The 17,887-nt window shown below is 42.3% G+C and overlaps 1 protein-coding gene across 2 annotated transcripts in view; it reads right to left on the bottom strand.

Moving 5' to 3' along the window:
* Window positions 1–6: 6 nt before the first annotated feature.
* LOC138983648 (excitatory amino acid transporter-like) overlaps window positions 7–17,887 on the bottom strand; it is a 33,648-nt gene continuing 15,767 nt past the window's right edge. For both annotated transcript variants that reach the window (XM_070356928.1, XM_070356927.1), the window contains exons 6-12: window positions 17,486–17,528; window positions 15,670–15,796; window positions 14,712–14,838; window positions 11,697–11,930; window positions 10,321–10,515; window positions 4,673–4,807; window positions 7–4,099 (exon numbers count right to left, since the gene is read on the bottom strand). In XM_070356928.1, coding sequence (XP_070213029.1) covers window positions 3,907–4,099; window positions 4,673–4,807; window positions 10,321–10,515; window positions 11,697–11,930; window positions 14,712–14,838; window positions 15,670–15,796; window positions 17,486–17,528 — 1,054 coding nt within the window. In that variant the 3' untranslated portion in view covers window positions 7–3,906. The remainder of the gene's footprint in view (window positions 4,100–4,672; window positions 4,808–10,320; window positions 10,516–11,696; window positions 11,931–14,711; window positions 14,839–15,669; window positions 15,797–17,485; window positions 17,529–17,887) is intronic.

The raw sequence follows: 17,887 nt of genomic DNA, 5'->3' as shown, positions 1-17,887 counted from the left end.
ATTCCAACTCCTCGCAGGAAGCAGTGAGGGTGTTGATTGTTGGGTGGTACATGTATCAGACATGGTGGGGTGCTGATTGTTGGGTGGTACATGTATCAGACATGGTGGGGTGCTGATTGTTGGGTGGTACATGTATCAGACATGGTGGGGTGCTGATTGTTGGGTGGTACATGTATCAGACATGGTGGGGTGCTGATTGTTGGGTGGTCCATGTATCAGACATGGTGGGGTGTTGATTGTTGGGTGGTCCATGTATCAGACATGGTGGGGTGCTATCTCATTAGCCCCATGTCCACATCTGACAGGGTGTTGATTGTTGGGTGGTACATGTATCAGACATGGTGGGGTGCTGATTGTTGGGTGGTCCATGTATCAGACATGGTGGGGTGCTATCTCATTAGCCCCATGTCCACATCTGACAGGGTGTTGATTGTTGGGTGGTCCATGTATCAGACATGGTGGGGTGCTATCTCATTAGCCCCATGTCCACATCTGACAGGGTGTTGATTGTTGGGTGGTCCATGTATCAGACATGGTGGGGTGCTATCTCATTAGCCCCATGTCCACATCTGACAGGGTGTTGATTGTTGGGTGGTCCATGTATCAGACATGGTGGGGTGCTATCTCATTAGCCCCATGTCCACATCTGACAGGGTGTTGATTGTTGGGTGGTCCATGTATCAGACATGGTGGGGTGCTATCTCATTAGCCCCATGTCCACATCTGACAGGGTGTTGATTGTTGGGTGGTCCATGTATCAGACATGGTGGGGTGCTATCTCATTAGCCCCATGTCCACATCTGACAGGGTGTTGATTGTTGGGTGGTCCATGTATCAGACATGGTGGGGTGCTATCTCATTAGCCCCATGTCCACATCTGACAGGGTGTTGATTGTTGGGTGGTCCATGTATCAGACATGGAGGGGTGCTATCTCATTAGCCCCATGTCCACATCTGACAGGGTGTTGATTGTTGGGTGGTCCATGTATCAGACATGGAGGGGTGCTATCTCATTAGCCCCATGTCCACATCTGACAGGGTGTTGATTGTTGGGTGGTCCATGTATCAGACATGGAGGGGTGCTATCTCATTAGCCCTATGTCCACATCTGACAGGGTGTTGATTGTTGGGTGGTACATGTATCAGACATGGTGGGGTGCTATCTCATTAGCCCCATGTCCACATCTGACAGGGTGTTGATTGTTGGGTGGTCCATGTATCAGACATGGTGGGGTGCTATCTCATTAGCCCTATGTCCACATCTGACAGGGTGTTGATTGTTGGGTGGTCCATGTATCAGACATGGTGGGGTGCTATCTCATTAGCCCTATGTCCACATCTGACAGGGTGTTGATTGTTGGGTGGTCCATGTATCAGACATGGAGGGGTGCTATCTCATTAGCCCTATGTCCACATCTGACAGGGTGTTGATTGTTGGGTGGTCCATGTATCAGACATGGTGGGGTGCTATCTCATTAGCCCTATGTCCACATCTGACAGGGTGTTGATTGTTGGGTGGTCCATGTATCAGACATGGAGGGGTGCTATCTCATTAGCCCTATGTCCACATCTGACAGGGTGTTGATTGTTGGGTGGTCCATGTATCAGACATGGTGGGGTGCTATCTCATTAGCCCCATGTCCACATCTGACAGGGTGTTGATTGTTGGGTGGTACATGTATCAGACATGGAGGGGTGCTATCTCATTAGCCCCATGTCCACATCTGACAGGGTGAGTGGAACGGTTTCACGCGAAGGGGTGTGCTTTTAAAAACGACACGCAAGAAAAACAAGTCGCGTAAGGCGAAATAACAACATTTAGTCAAGCTGTCGAACTCACAGAATGAAACTGAACGCACTGCATTTTTTCACCAAGACCGCATACTCGTAGTTTCGTCAGTCCCCCGCTCGTGGCAAAGGCAGTGAAATCGACAAGCCAGAACAGTGCGGTAATGGTCGCGCTGAGCAGGATAACACGCTTTTCTGTATCTCTATTCTTTTTAGCGTACTGAGTTTGTTTTTAATCCAAACATATCATATCTATATGTTTGTGGAATCAGGAACCGACAAGGAATAAGATGAAATTGTTTCTAAATCGATTTCGGACAATTAGTTTTAATCATAATTTTCATATTTTTAATTTTCAGAGCTTGTTTGTAATCCAAATATAACATATGTATACGTTTTTGGAATCAGAAAATGACGAAGAATAAGATGAAATTGTTTTTGGATCGTTTAAAAAAACAACTTTTCAATGACAAGTTTCCGATTTTTAATGACCAAATTCATTAATTATTTTTTAAGCCACCAAGCTGAAATGCAATACCAAAGTCCGGCCTTCGTCGAAGATTGCTTTGCCAAAATTTCAATCAATTTGATTGAAAAATGAGTGTGTGACAGTGCCGCCTCAACTTTTACAAAAAGCCGGATATGACGTCATCAAAGACATTTATCGAAAAAATGAAAAAAACCGTCCCGGGATAACATTCCCAGGAACTCTCATGTCAAATTTCATAAAGATCGGTCCAGTAGATTGGTCTGAATCGCTCTACACACAGACACAGACAGACAGAAAGACACACACACACACATACACCACGACCCTCGTCTCGATTCCCCCTCTATGTTAAAACATTTAGTCAAAACTTGACTAAATGTAAACAAGTCGCGTAAGGCGAAAATACAACATTTAGTCAAGCTGTCGAACTCACAGAATGAAACTGAACGCAATGCAATTTTTCAGCAAGACCGTATACTCGTAGCATCGTAAGTCCACCGCTCGTGGCAAAGGCAGTGAAATTGACAAGAAGAGCGGGGTAGTAGTTGCGCTGAGAAGGATAGCACGCTTTTCTGTACCTCTCTTCGTTTTAACTTTCTGAGCGTGTTTTTAATCCAAACATATCATATCTATATGTTTTTGGAATCAGGAACCGACAAGGAATAAGATGAAAGTGTTTTTAAATGGATTTCGAAAATTTAATTTTGATCATAATTTTTATATTTTTAATTTTCAGAGCTTGTTTTTAATCCAAATATAACATATTTATATGTTTTGGGAATCAGAAAATGATGAAGAATAAGATGAACGTAAATTTAGATCGTTTTATAAAAAAAAATTTGTTTTACAATTTTCAAATTTTTAATGACCAAAGTCATTAATTAATTTTTAAGCCACCAAGCTGAAATGCAATACCGAAGTCCGGGCTTCGTCGAAGATTGCTTGGCCAAAATTTTAATCAATTTGATTGAAAAATGTGGGTGTGACAGTGCCGCCTCAACTTTTACAAAAAGCCGGATATGACGTCATCAAAGGTATTTATCGAAAAAAAGAAAAAAATGTCCGGGGATATCTCATGTCAAATTTCATAAAGATCGGTCCAGTAGTTTGGTCTGAATCGCTCTACACACACACACGCTCAGACAGACAGACAGACACACACACACACACACAGTGACACACACACACACACCACGACCCTCGTCTCGATTCCCCCTCTATGTTAAAACATTGAGTCAAAACTTGACTAAATGTAAAAAACAACACTATAGCACTGTCTCGAAACTAACGCGATAGTCGAACAGAGTTGCGTCCCTGGAACGGCAGGTAGTTCCGGTTTGTGTTTGCAAAATGGAACTGCATGACACTCGCCTTCAACGTCTTTACCCGCGTAGTTTGAACAGCAGACACATTAACGTTTCTCTCCACCACTAATCTTCTTCTCTCGTTCAGCCATTTTGGACATAAACAAAACAACCGGAACTACCCGCCGACAGCGCCGCGGGCTATGTCAGGGACGGACAACTCTTATCACTTTCGTTTTGAGACAATGCTATAATAGGATATGATAACGATCCGTTTCCAATGTATCCTTATTGTCAGTTCGCATCAGCAAATATTCACAGCAATCACATTTGAGTAGAAAGAGGCCCATTATCATCGTAATAAGCCATGTTGGTTTCGCCATTTGCATTTGGGTAGGTGTCGTCCAGGACAGGGGATTTCGTGTCTTGGTTGTCCAGGCCTGCCTCGCAGAAGCGATACGCAACTGCGGCGCACTGACAATGGCTGATGACGTTGCAACCAGAGCGGATGCGGTCTCTGAAACAGGTCAATCATTATTTTGTAAACACTCAATTCTATCGACCGCGTAATACAAAATGTTCAATTGGAAAATGTTAGTTCTCATGAGAAAGAACTTTCTTCCAAGCAAGCAAGAAAGACCACTGAATCTATCTTTGTGGCGTGTTTAATCCGGGTTATTTCCCTTCACCTGCCAAATTTGCTTTCTCAACTGTGGAAAACTGCCCAACTGCCCAACTGTGGAAAACTGTGCAATAATCACACACACACACACACTCACGCACACGCACGCACGCACGCACGCACGCACGCACACACACACACTCACGCACACACGCACGCACACACACACACACTCACTCACACACACACTCACACACACACACACACACACACACACACACACACACACATAAACTGTGCAATAATCACACACACACACACACAAACACTCACGCACGCACACACACACTCACGCACACACGCACGCACACACACACACATACACAAACACACACACACATACACACACACAAACACACACACACACACACACACACACAAACACACACTGACACACACAGTACTGACAGGAGCCACTCGACAGCCAGTAGCAAGGCGATGCTGGAGGAGGGGATGTTGAGAGAGGCCAGGATGATGACCAGAGTGACCAGGCTGGAACTCGGCACGGAGGGCAAGGCCAGGGCACTGACCGCGGTCAGAAACCTGAAACACACAGTGGACACGGACATGTAAATGGTCATTTTCTTCGTCGCCTTTTATCAGTGTAACAGTAACACGATGTGTTATATACGGCCCTAAAGGCCTTCCTTATAAAGACGAAAGTTCGGAAATATCTACGTCGGGGTTGTATGATCCGTGAAAGAGACAACTCTTGGATTTACTGAGGCAAGCTTTCCCCCGTGACATTCTAGACAAGTCGCTAGCGAGGGGACAATGTCACGTGTGGAGACACACCCCGCTATCACGTGGGAACTAGTGACTGGACAATGTCACGTGTGGAGACACACCCCGCTATCACGTGGGAACTAGTGACTGGACAATGTCACGTAGGAAAGCGTGTTTCAATAAATCCTAGAGTATTCACTTTTTACAACACATAAACCCCCGGCAGAGTTATTTCCGGAAGTCGTCAATGAGCCCAAAGTTGACTTTGAGAAGACTTCAAGAAGTCGTTCAGTTTTACCAAAACTAAAGTGCCAGAAGCTTTGTGCAGTAAACTTCGCGAAGTCAACTTGGCCCGATGAATAAATGAATATTAGGCTTAAGTGCCACGTTGTGAACTAGCAAAAGATTTACAGGATTTTACGACGGTATGCTCATTGTCAGTATTATCTGCAATTGTTTACAGCAATCACACCTTGTGAAGCTGTCTCCTGAACTGAAGCGATAGGTTTTACATAGACATTTGTCTGAAGAAGCGAACGATGAAGAAGAAGGAGATATTGTATTCTTTTCATTATCCAGATTTCATGTTTATGGGACGTGACAATTACATAGCTCACTGTTGAAGGAGAGAGTTAGCCTAATTGGAGACACTGAACTACAACAGTAAGCCTCCCGTAAACCATCACAGATACTGTAAGTTTTTAACACACAGTACAAACACCCTTCCATTTGAACGCTCACCGAACGGGAACATCCTAGGTGCCCTATGTAAAGAGCTAGCAATTTTCAAAGAATTAATTTTGCGGATTGTCTGTCAGACAATCGGACGGTGCTTTTTTGCGCTTCTGACCTAACTTTTGAAATCTAAATAATAAATTGACAGTTTGTTACACAAACATTCTTAAATCATAAAAGAAATCGTTTTTCATCAAGACAAGATCAGAACATTACGAAGTTTTGAAAGTTTAAACAAGTCGCGTAAGGCGAAATTACTACATTTAGTCAAGCTGTCGAACTCACGGAATGAAACTGAACGCACTGTATTTTTTTCACCAAGACAGTACAGCTTCGTCAATCCCCACGTGCAAAACGCAGTGAAATTGACACGCCAGAATAGCGCGGTAGCGTATTGTGCTGAGCAGGAAAACGCGCTTTTCTGTATTCGTGTTAAGTTTCTGAGCTTGTTTTGAATACAGCCTATCATATCTATATGATTTTGGAATCAGGAAATGATAAAGAATAAGATGAAATCATTTTTGGATCGATTTCTTAAATCTACGACTAATTAATCTATTTTCGTTAATTGTGATCACATTTTAAAAGTAAACATGACATATGCATATATTTTTAGATTCAGAATGTGATAAAAAATACGATGCAATCAATTTAAAATCTATTTGCGAAAAATCGATTTGAATGACAACTTTAATGAGCAAACTCATCAATTAATTTTTAAGCCTCCAAGCTGAAATGCAATACCAAAGTCCGGACTTCGTCGAAGATTACTTGACCAAAATTTCAACCAATTTAGTTTACAAATGAGAGCGTGACAGTGCCGCCTCAACTATCACGAAAAGCCGGATATGACGTCATCAAAGACATTTATCAAAAAAAAGAAAAAAAAGTCAGGAGATGCCATACTCAGGATCTCTCATGTCAAGTTTCATGAAGTTCGGTTCAGTAGTTTTCTCTGGATCGCTCTACACACACACACACACAGACACACAGACACAGACACACAGACACAGACACACACAGACACACACACACACACACACACACACACACACACACGCACATACACCACGACCCTCGTCTCGATTCCCCCTCTACGTTAAAACATTTAGTCAAAAATTGACTAAATGTAAACAAGTCGCGTCAGGCGAAATTACTACATTTAGTCAAGCTGTGAAACTCATAGAATGAAACTGAACGCACTGCATTTTTTCACAATGACCGTAGTCCGCCGCTTGTGCAAAACGGAGTGAAACTGACGAGCCTGTTCAGCGCGGTAGTGGTTTCGCTTTGCTGCATAGCACGCTTTTTACATTTAGTCAAGTTTTGACTAAATGTTTTAACATAGAGGGGGAATCGAGACGAGGGTCGTGGTGTATGTGTGTGTGTGTGTGTGTGTGTGTGTGTGTGTGTGTGTGTGTGTGTGTGTGTGTGTGTGTGTGTGTGTGTATGTGTGTGTGTGTGTGTGTGTGTGTCTGTCTGTGCGTGTGTGTAGAGCGATTCAGACTAAACTACTGGACCGATCTTTATGAAATTTTACATGAGAGTTCCTGGGAATGATATCCCCGGACTTTTTTTCATTTTTTCGATAAATGTCTTTCATGACGTCATATCATATATCCGGCTTTTTGTAAAAGTTGAGGCGGCACTGTCACACCCTCATTTTTCAATCAAATTGATTGACATTTTGGCCAAGCAATCTTCGACGAAGGCCGGACTTCGGTATTGCATTTCAGCTTGGTGGTTTAAAAATTAATTAATGACTTTGGTCATTAAAAATCTGAAAATTGTAAAAAAACAATTTTTTTTATAAAACGATCCAAATTTACGTTCATCTTATTCTACATCATTTTCTGATTCCCAAAACATATAAATATGTTAGATTTGGATTAAAAACAAGCTCTGAAAATTAAAAATATAAAAGTTATGATCAAAATTAAATTTTCGAAATCAATTTAAAAACACATTCATCTTATTCCTTGTCGGTTCCTGATTCCAAAAACATACAGATATGATATGTTTGGATTAAAAACACGCTCAGAAAGTTAAAACGAAGAGAGGTACAGAAAAGCGTGCTATCCTTCTCAGCGCAACTACTACCCTGCTCTTTTTGTCAATTTCACTGCCTTTGCCACAAGCGGTGGACTGACGATGCTACGAGTATACGGTCTTGCTGAAAAATTGCAGTGCGTTCAGTTTCATTCTGTGAGTTCGACAGCTTGACTAAATGTTGTATTTTCGCCTTACGCGACTTGCCTGTACCTCTCTTCGTTTTAACCTTCTGAGCGTGTTTTTAATCCAAACATATCATATCTATATGTTTTTGGAATCAGGAACCGACAAGGAATAAGATGAAATTGTTTTTAAATCGATTTCGGAAATTTAATTTTGATCATAATTTTTATATCTTTAATTTTTAGAGCTTGTTTCTAATTCAAATATAACATATTTATATGTTTTTGGAATCAGGAAATGATGTAGAATAAGATTAACGTAAATTGGGATCGTTTTATATAAAAAAAAGTTTTTATTACAATTTTCAGATTTTTAATGACCAAAGTCATCAATTAATTTTTAAACCACCAAGCTGAAATGCAATACCGAAGTCCGGCCTTTGTCGAAGATTGCTTTACAAAAATGTCAATCAATTTGATTGAAAAATGAGGGTGTGACAGTGGCGCCTCAACTTTTACAAAAAGCCGGATATGACGTCATCAAAATTATTTATGGAAAAAAGAAAAAAAGTCCGGGGATATCATACCCAGGAACTCTCATGTCAAATTTCATAAAGATCGGTCCAGTAGTTTGGTCTGAATCGCTCTGCACACACACACGCACAGACAGACAGACAGACACACACACACACACACACACACACACACACACACACACATACACCACGACCCTCGTCTCGATTCCACCTCTATGTTAAAACATTTAGTCAAAACTTGACTAAATGTAAAAAGATAGCCCGGAAGCAGGGTCACGCAAGGTCGTGGTTCTCGTAGCAGACGACGCTGCCTGGCGCCAGTTCCTCTGAACCGTTAACCGCCACTGCTCTAGTTCGCAGCCGTTTCAATGTTGCATTTCAGATTCAAAGGTACACAATAACGTGCTATGGCAGATAAGCTTACAGAGATTTGCATTGAAATGACAAACTGGCGGCTAAATTGTGAAAAAAGGGAAACTGGATGGTTTACGGGAGGCTTACTGTGCCTTTAAAGAAAAGTTACCCAAATTGAAGTATAGCCATTTCGAGGTACCAAGCTTTGCAGACGGATCGAACCGTGATGACTTGTTAACCGGAGCAACATTATGGTGAAAAGCAATTATCTATACTTTGAAATGTGTATGTCTGCGGTAAACCTGATTTTTCTCAACGTAATATACTTTACCTGGCATAAATCAGACGGAGAGAATTAAAATATTTGGAACACTAAAGCTATACTCAAGTGATACCAATGTTATCATGAGTGTATACACACAAGATGACAATGTGTACATGATTGTACTCACGCGATGACAATGTGTACATGACTGTACTCACGCGATGACAATGTGTACATGCCTGTACTCACGCGATGACAATGTGTACATGACTGTACTCACGTGATGACAATGTGTACATGACTGTACTCACGCGATGACAATGTGTACATGACTGTACTCACGTGATGACAATGTGTACATGATTGTACTCACGCGATGACAATGTGTACATGATTGTACTCACGCGATGACAATGTGTACATGACTGTACTCACGTGATGACAATGTGTACATGACTGTACTCACGCGATGACAATGTGTACATATGACTGTACTCACGTGATGTCAATGTGTACATGACTGTACTCACGCGATGACAATGTGTACATGACTGTACTCACGCGATGACAATGTGTACATGACTGTACTCACGTGATGACAATGTGTACATGACTGTACTCACGCGATGACAATGTGTACATGATTGTACTCACGCGATGACAATGTGTACATGACTGTACTCACGTGATGACAATGTGTACATGACTGTACTCACGCGATGACAATGTGTACATATGATTGTACTCACGTGATGTCAATGTGTACATGACTGTACTCACGTGATGACAATGTGTACATGACTGTACTCACGCGATGACAATGTGTACATGACTGTACTCACGTGATGACAATGTGTACATGACTGTACTCACACGATGACAATGTGTACATATGACTGTACTCACGTGATCTCAATGTGTACATGATTGTACTCACGTGATGACAATGTGTACATGATTGTACTCATGCGATGACAATGTGTACATGACTGTACTCACGTGATGACAATGTGTACATGATTGTACTCATGCGATGACAATGTGTACATGATTGTACTCATGCGATGACAATGTGTACATGATTGTACTCATGCAATGACAATGTGTACATAATTGTACTCACGCGATGACAATGTGTACACGCGATGACAATGTGTACATGATTGTACTCACGCGATGACAATGTGTACATGAATGTACTCACGCGATGACAATGTGTACATGACTGTACTCACCCGATGACAATGTGTACATGACTGTACTCACGCGATGACGATATAGTCGCTGGCACTGGGGTCCTGCCCGATGTACTCCGCGATAAAGATGGCGGCGGAGACGATGAAGATGGCGCTGCCGTTAGCACTGAGCGTGACGCTGAACGGCACAGCGAACCGCGCCACTCGCTTGTCGATCTTGTTCTTCACCTCACAGCAGTACATCATTTCTGGGATGGCCACAGCTCTGAAGAGGAAAAGGTACTAAAGCATATAAATCAATAAGAATTGCCGCTAAGCAGGAACAGTGTCCCTCTGAGTCTTGACAATTGTGATAATAGTGCCATACCACCTATTTTTGGCATTGTTACAGCTCTGCAAAGAAATCAATCTATCGATTAATCATTGACAGGGATGCCGTTTGACGTCGGTGAAAAACCGAAACTAACTTAGAATCGTCGAAAACTTTGCTTCCACTTTGGCAGAAGTACATGAGACAGTGACAAAAGGTCAGGTGTCATGTCTACTGTCCCGAATGACACACGATTGCTGACATTTCACCATTGCCAAAGGAATAAACAAATAAGAAATAGGTAGAAAATGAATGTGAAAACTGACTTTGATTGTTGATCAGTATTTTCTATACCACTAACAAATAATCTACTTACACATAGCTGTTTGGCAAATGTATGTTGCATGGGACACACTGACATGAAAGTGGAAGATGTTTTTCCCTCTAGAGAAACTACATATCAAGTTACACTTTTTGTGCTCTTCCATTCCAGTTGGCAATCAATTGTTAACGCATGTTATTAGAAAAAATAGAACGAAAACAGATTAGATAGAATGAAAAATATACTGGTGATGTCATTTGGGACATACTGACATGAAAACGTCACCTTTTGTCATTGTCTCACATAACTTTTTCAGGGGGGGGGGGGGGGATGACGCCAAGGACTGTCCAAAACGTCAGAACATTGCCAAAGCCTGTAGCGGCCATTTAAAAAGTCACGTTCTACACATTTTTGGAGGGGGTCCAACGATGCACTAAACTTGAAAAAAGCGGGCCCCGAGACGCAGTAAATTTGCGTTAACATGCGTACCGTCGGAACAGATAATATAATCGTCTGCTAGTTTCCATACAGAATGAACGAGAATGTATACTTGGCTGGATTTCGAAGGCGAGGACATTTTCTGCCGAATCTGTACCGAGGCGACATTACGGAGTAAATCTAACCAATACGACAAATGACGCTTTTGTCAAGGACTAACAGAAATTCCAAAAGTCCACCTGGTTTTGGGACCCTCCAGTAATCCGCCGAGGGAGTCCTTGGACCCCTTGAAAAGTATATTGAGGGTCCCAGGACAATCAAGGTAGTGGATCGGTTCGGAGCCCTGTGACATAGAAAGACACAACACGAGACTCACGTGCTAGTGGAAGCGAAACCAATGAAGTAAGGTCTGAGGATGGTGAGGTGAAAGAGGAAGGGGTTTCTCCGAGTGATGACGAACAGCAGCAACGACAGCACCCCCAGCTGGAAGATGACGATGCCCACCACCACTACCATCACGAACATGCCCAGCTTGGAGAAACTATCCCCCAGGTCGTCAATATTTGCGATGGCTTTGGCGATGAGGCTGGCCACGCCTACTGGGCTGGTCCTGCACAGAGGATACAATACACATTCAAAATGAACCGAACATATTAATAAACAACAAGAGGCGAAGCCTTCACGGCTCACGTAAGAAATCGACAAACAGTAACACAAACTCAATCACTCCGTCACACATACACACACACAGTAAGCATACCGTCGCGATATAACCTTGAACGGTTGAAAACGACGTTAAACACCAAATAAAGAAAGAAAGAAACAGTAGCATAAGTGATACGGTGCAAGAGTGCGAGACACTAGATCTAGATCTGTCTGTCTGTAGCCTACTTTTTACATTTAGTCAAGTTTTGACTAAATGTTTTAACATAGAGGGGGGAATCGAGACGAGGGTCGTGGTGTATGTGTGTGTGTGTGTGTGTGTGTGTGTGTGTGTCTGTGTGTGTGTGTGTGTGTGTGTGTGTGTGTGTGTGCGTGTGTGTGTCTGTGTCTGTGTGTCTGTCTGTGTGTGTGTGTAGAGCGATTCAGACTAAACTACTGGGCCGATCTTTATGAAATTTGACATGAGAGTTCCTGGGTATGATATCCCCGGATGTTTTTTTCTTTTTTTCGATAAATACCTTTGATGACGTCATATCCGGCTTTTTGTAAAAGTTGAGGCGGCACTGTCACACCCTCATTTTTCAATTAAATTAATTGAAATTTTGGCAAAGCAGTCTTCGACAAAGGCCGGGGTTTGGTATTGCATTTCAGCTTGGTGGCTTACAAACTAATGAGTGAGTTTGGTCATTAAAAATTGGAAACTTGTAATTAAAATTATTTTTTTTATTAAACGATCCAAAAACAATTTCATCTTATTCTTCGTCATTTTCTGATTCCAAAAACATATAAATATGTTATATTTGGATTAAAAACAAGCTCTGAAAATTAAAAATATAAAAATTATGATCAAAATTAAATTTCCGAAATCGTTCTAAAAGCTATTTCGTCTTATTCCTTGTCGGTTCCTGATTCCAAAAACATATAGATATGATATGTTTGGATTAAAAACACGCCCAGAAAGTTAAAACGAAGAGAGGTACAGTAAAGCGTGCTATGAAGCACAGCGCAATCGCTACCGCGCCAAACAGGCTCGTCACTTTCACTGCCTTTTGCACTAGCGGCGGACTACGTTCAGTTTCATTCTGTGAGATCCACAGATTGACTAAATGTAGTAATTTCGCCTTACGCGACTTGTTAGTACTTACGGGGACACGACTGCCAGATGGCCAGATCGACACTGCGCTTTCGACAGCGCTTCCTCGCGCAGACACTGGAAACACGCTGTGCAGATTAACCTGTAGGAAATCTCCTTTGGTATCTTCTTTATCTATTTTTCTGGAGCTACGAAACCGAACAATGTGAAATCATGAATCGTCTTCTTCGAATCGGCGAACTGCAGCTCGGTGATAACTGTATCTATACCACAATCCTTCACGCGATCTGACCTAACCTTGACCCCTGACCTGGTCTACATACCATACACGACACAAACCAGTCAGCTGTTTTTACCCCCCCCCCCCCCCAACCCCCCCACCACCGGTTTTCTTTGGATACACACTTTAACTACATACGTGCCGACGAAATGTTGATCATTGCTTCAATATTTTGAAGCTGTTGCTTGGATAATAACCAGGTAAAATTAGTATTTCGGTGTTTAGTCAAATGTTAAAGTTTCGATCACATACACACACATACACACGCACAGACAGACAAAGTTTAGCATCGCATAGGCTACACTTACGTGAGCCAAAAACTACACATTAAAATAAATTAAGATAACAACACAGACACAGACAAAGACACAGACATTTACACAAAACTGAACAAACACATGAATCCATTTAATAGAATTCATGCCTAAATTCTTACACATCCCGCCAACAGAACAAGCAAGACAACGACATAAATAAACAAAGTAAATAAACAAACAGCTCTACCCCCCCCCCCCCCCCCCCCCCCCCCGTCCAGCCCCGCCCCCTACGCAATTCATATGGAAACAGACCATCCCTTTACTTGGACACGTACCAAAAATCAACATTCCTGACCACTCACTGAGCAGAGAGGGTTAATTGTTTTATGAATTGATATTGAAGATTGACACCAGTGCCAGTCAAGAAATCAATTCATCACAAATTTCATCACAAAATTCATCACACAATTCATCACACAATTCATCACACAATTCCCACTCTGCCCAGAAACCACCCCGGCTGATGCTTGGTATGCGTCCTATTGGCCTAGTGGAGTGATGGTCTTACCTTCAAATGTCCCTCTCTGCCCAGAAACCACCCCGGCTGATGCTTGGTATGCGTCCTATTGGCCTAGTGGAGTGATGGTCTTACCTTCAAATGTCCCTCTCTGCCCAGAAACCACCCCGGCTGATGCTTGGTATGCGTCCTATTGGCCTAGTGGAGTGATGGTCTTACCTTCAAATGTCCCTCTCTGCCCAGAAACCACCCCGGCTGATGCTTGGTATGCGTCCTATTGGCCTAGTGGAGTGATGGTCTTACCTTCAAATGTCCCTCTCTGCCCAGAAACCACCCCGGCTGATGCTTGGTATGCGTCCTATTGGCCTAGTGGAGTGATGGTCTTTCACAATTCTCACTCTGCACAGAAACCACCCCGGCCGATGCTTGGTATGCGTCCTATTGACCTAGTGGGGGGATGGTCTTATCTTTAAAAGTCCAGGTTTTATCTAATCTAAAATGCTAGGCAGATTTGGTGGGTCGAACTATTTTCAAGGGAAGGACCGTATTTTAAGCCCAGTGTCTCCAGCAGGCTGACTCACCAGAAGAACCAGCGCAGCACGAGCAGTACAATCTCGGTCAGTACGGTGAAGAAACGCACGAAGATGTCCGCCCGCCTCCCCAATCGGTTAGCAGCAACCCCGAATGTCAGGCAGATGAAAATCAAACCTGTCACGTTGTAAAACATGGTAGATCATCTAAGAAACAAAAGGAAGACAGTGCACGAAAATGTGTTCTCACTTTTTCAGTCGGTTTGCACCAACACAAAATATCAGGCAGATAAAGATCATAGCTGTTAAATTTAAAAACCATGGCAGGTAATTTGTTTTAGGATATCAGATGTCTGATTCAAATAGAGAGAAACAAACAAACAAACAAACAAACAAACTAAAAGACAAATAAACAGAAACATTATTTTGCATGTATATTCCTTTTTCTCTCTCATATATATATGCAGAAAAGACATTACGTTCCTGAGGCTTGAGCAAAAACTAACAGCATTGAGGGAGAACTTAGTATCACAAGAAGGAACTATGAAGGGACAGAAGAGCCGGTAACTGGTAATTATCAACAGATCAGGAAATGACAACACTTCACGTTTTATGCACAATAAGCAAACTTAAAAACTCAAGAGAAAGAAAAACATCGCAGATAACCACAGATGGTGATATTCACCAGTTAAGCGTGCATTCGAAACGAACGGCCGGTATCAAAATAAGAACGCAAAATAATTTTAGAGTAAATCGGAAAAGCGGCATTTGATAGAAGGAAGCTTCTTAGTAATGGAAACCTTTAGATGAAGAAACATTTCTCTCTTGGATAGCAGCTCCTACAGTAGAATGAAGCTGAAGCTATCCTCCATAGAAACAAATGTCTCATGAGTTTCATACGTTTCATGTTCAAAATGTATGTATTTTTTTTACTAATCTATAGCTGAAGACAATGAAAAAATCTTGCAGCTTTCCCAGAATTGCTGACCGTTTGTCTCAAGGAACATACCCAAGACATTGACGCTGTCCGACTTTCCGTTGGACTTGGATCGTGTCTGTATGGTGTCCGTGATGATGGTGCCATTGGTCAAGTTCCGGGCCACTTCTTCACTGACCGTGCTGTACTTCGTCACTGCCTGTACACACAACAAACACACACTCACTTCTTCACTGACCGTGCTGTACCTCGTCACTGCCTGTACACACAACAAACACACAATCACTTCTTCACTGACCGTGCTGTACCTCGTCACTGCCTGTACACACAACAAACACACACTCACTTCTTCACTGACCGTGCTGTACCTCGTCACTGCCTGTACTCACAACAAACACACACTCACTTCTTCACTGACCGTGCTGTACCTCGTCACTGCCTGTACACACAACAAACACACACTCACTTCTTCACTGACCGTGCTGTACCTCGTCACTGCCTGTACACACAACAAACACACACTCACTTCTTCACTGTCACTGACCGTGCTGTACCTCGTCACTGCCTGTACACACAACAAACACACACTCACTTCTTCACTGACCGTGCTGTACCTCGTCACTGCCTGTACTCACAACAAACACACACTCACTTCTTCACTGACCGTGCTGTACCTCGTCACTGCCTGTACACACAACAAACACACACTCACTTCTTCACTGACCGTGCTGTACCTCGTCACTGCCTGTAGCCTACTCACAACAAACACACACTCACTTCTTCACTGACCGTTCTGTACCTCGTCACTGCCTGTACACACAACAAACACACACTCACTTCTTCACTGACCGTGCTGTACCTCGTCACTGCCTGTACACACAACAAACACACACTCACTTCTTCACTGACCGTGCTGTACCTCGTCACTGCCTGTACTCACAACAAACACACACTCACTTCTTCACTGACCGTGCTGTACCTCGTCACTGCCTGTACACACAACAAACACACACTCACTTCTTCACTGACCGTGCTGTACCTCGTCACTGCCTGTACTCACAACAAACACACACTCACTTCTTCACTGACCGTGCTGTACCTCGTCACTGCCTGTACACACAACAAACACACACTCACTTCTCGCCTTCGTTAATCTTCCTTATAATCACCGTCCAAAGAGTGTGTTTGTGTTTGTTTGTTATTTTGTTTGTTTGTTTGTTTCTCTGCATTTCAATCAGACGTCCAATATACCTAAACAAATGGCCTGCCATGGGTTTCACATAGCAACAGCTCTGATCTTTATCTGCCTGTTTGCTTGTTTGTTTGTTTGTCTGTTTGTCTGTGTTTGTTTGTCTGGTTGTTTGTTTTTATGGTTGTTTGGTTATTGTTTCTGTTGTTTGAATTTATTTTTAAGGTCGGTTGGTTGTCGTCTATTTGTTTTTATCGAAGCATTTTTTCTTTTTCTATTTTTGTTTTGTTTGAGGGGTGTATGTGTTATGAGGGGTCCCCACCCATGAGGTGGGGCGGGAAGGGTTGAGGGGATCGGAAGGGGGATGGGCGGTGAAGTGTTTTTGTCGTTTGTTTGTTTAATATCTGTGTCACGGTAAAACGCATATAAAGTTAGAATTTATGCGTGCTTTCCATAAAACATTGTTTGCTTGTTTTTTTTAATTTATTCATGTTTTTAATATTCTCATTTTGTCTTTTTTTATGTCGGTATTATTCTGACTCATCATCATCATCATCATCATCATCATCATCATCATCATCATCATCATCATCATCATCATCATCATCATCATCATCATCATCGTCAGTCGTCGTCGTCGTCGTCGTCATCGTCTACGTTAAAACATCAAGTGTAATGTTAGAAAACCTTTCAGATTACCTTTCTGAATCCAACTTCCACGACGTTGCTTGGTATGAAATTCCTGTCAGTAAGAGAAAAACAAATTATCCCATGACCTGCCTCTTTGTCTCTGTTAGCTGAGGAGGTGAATATTCTGAATTATCCATCGCAACCTGCCATATGGATTACCCATCACAACCGAGTTTCGATCTCAACTGTCATTGGTCATTGTCTTTGATTTCTGAGTACAATTGAATAATTTATAGAGGTCATCTGCATATTCAGAGTTTACAGATGGACTACTTTTTTCAACATACGACTGAAATACTTTATGGTGTCAAAGTCAATATCACGTATAGCTACAGGCCTACATGTGTCAATATTGAGAAAATAAAGAATACTTTATACGATACGCACATTCTGCATGGATTTAAAGAGCGG

This window comes from Littorina saxatilis, linkage group LG13 (genome assembly GCF_037325665.1).
Source record: "Littorina saxatilis isolate snail1 linkage group LG13, US_GU_Lsax_2.0, whole genome shotgun sequence".
Classification (NCBI taxonomy): domain Eukaryota; kingdom Metazoa; phylum Mollusca; class Gastropoda; order Littorinimorpha; family Littorinidae; genus Littorina; species Littorina saxatilis.
Note: the sequence above shows the minus strand (reverse complement) of the source record. Positions and strands in the feature narration are given on the sequence as shown.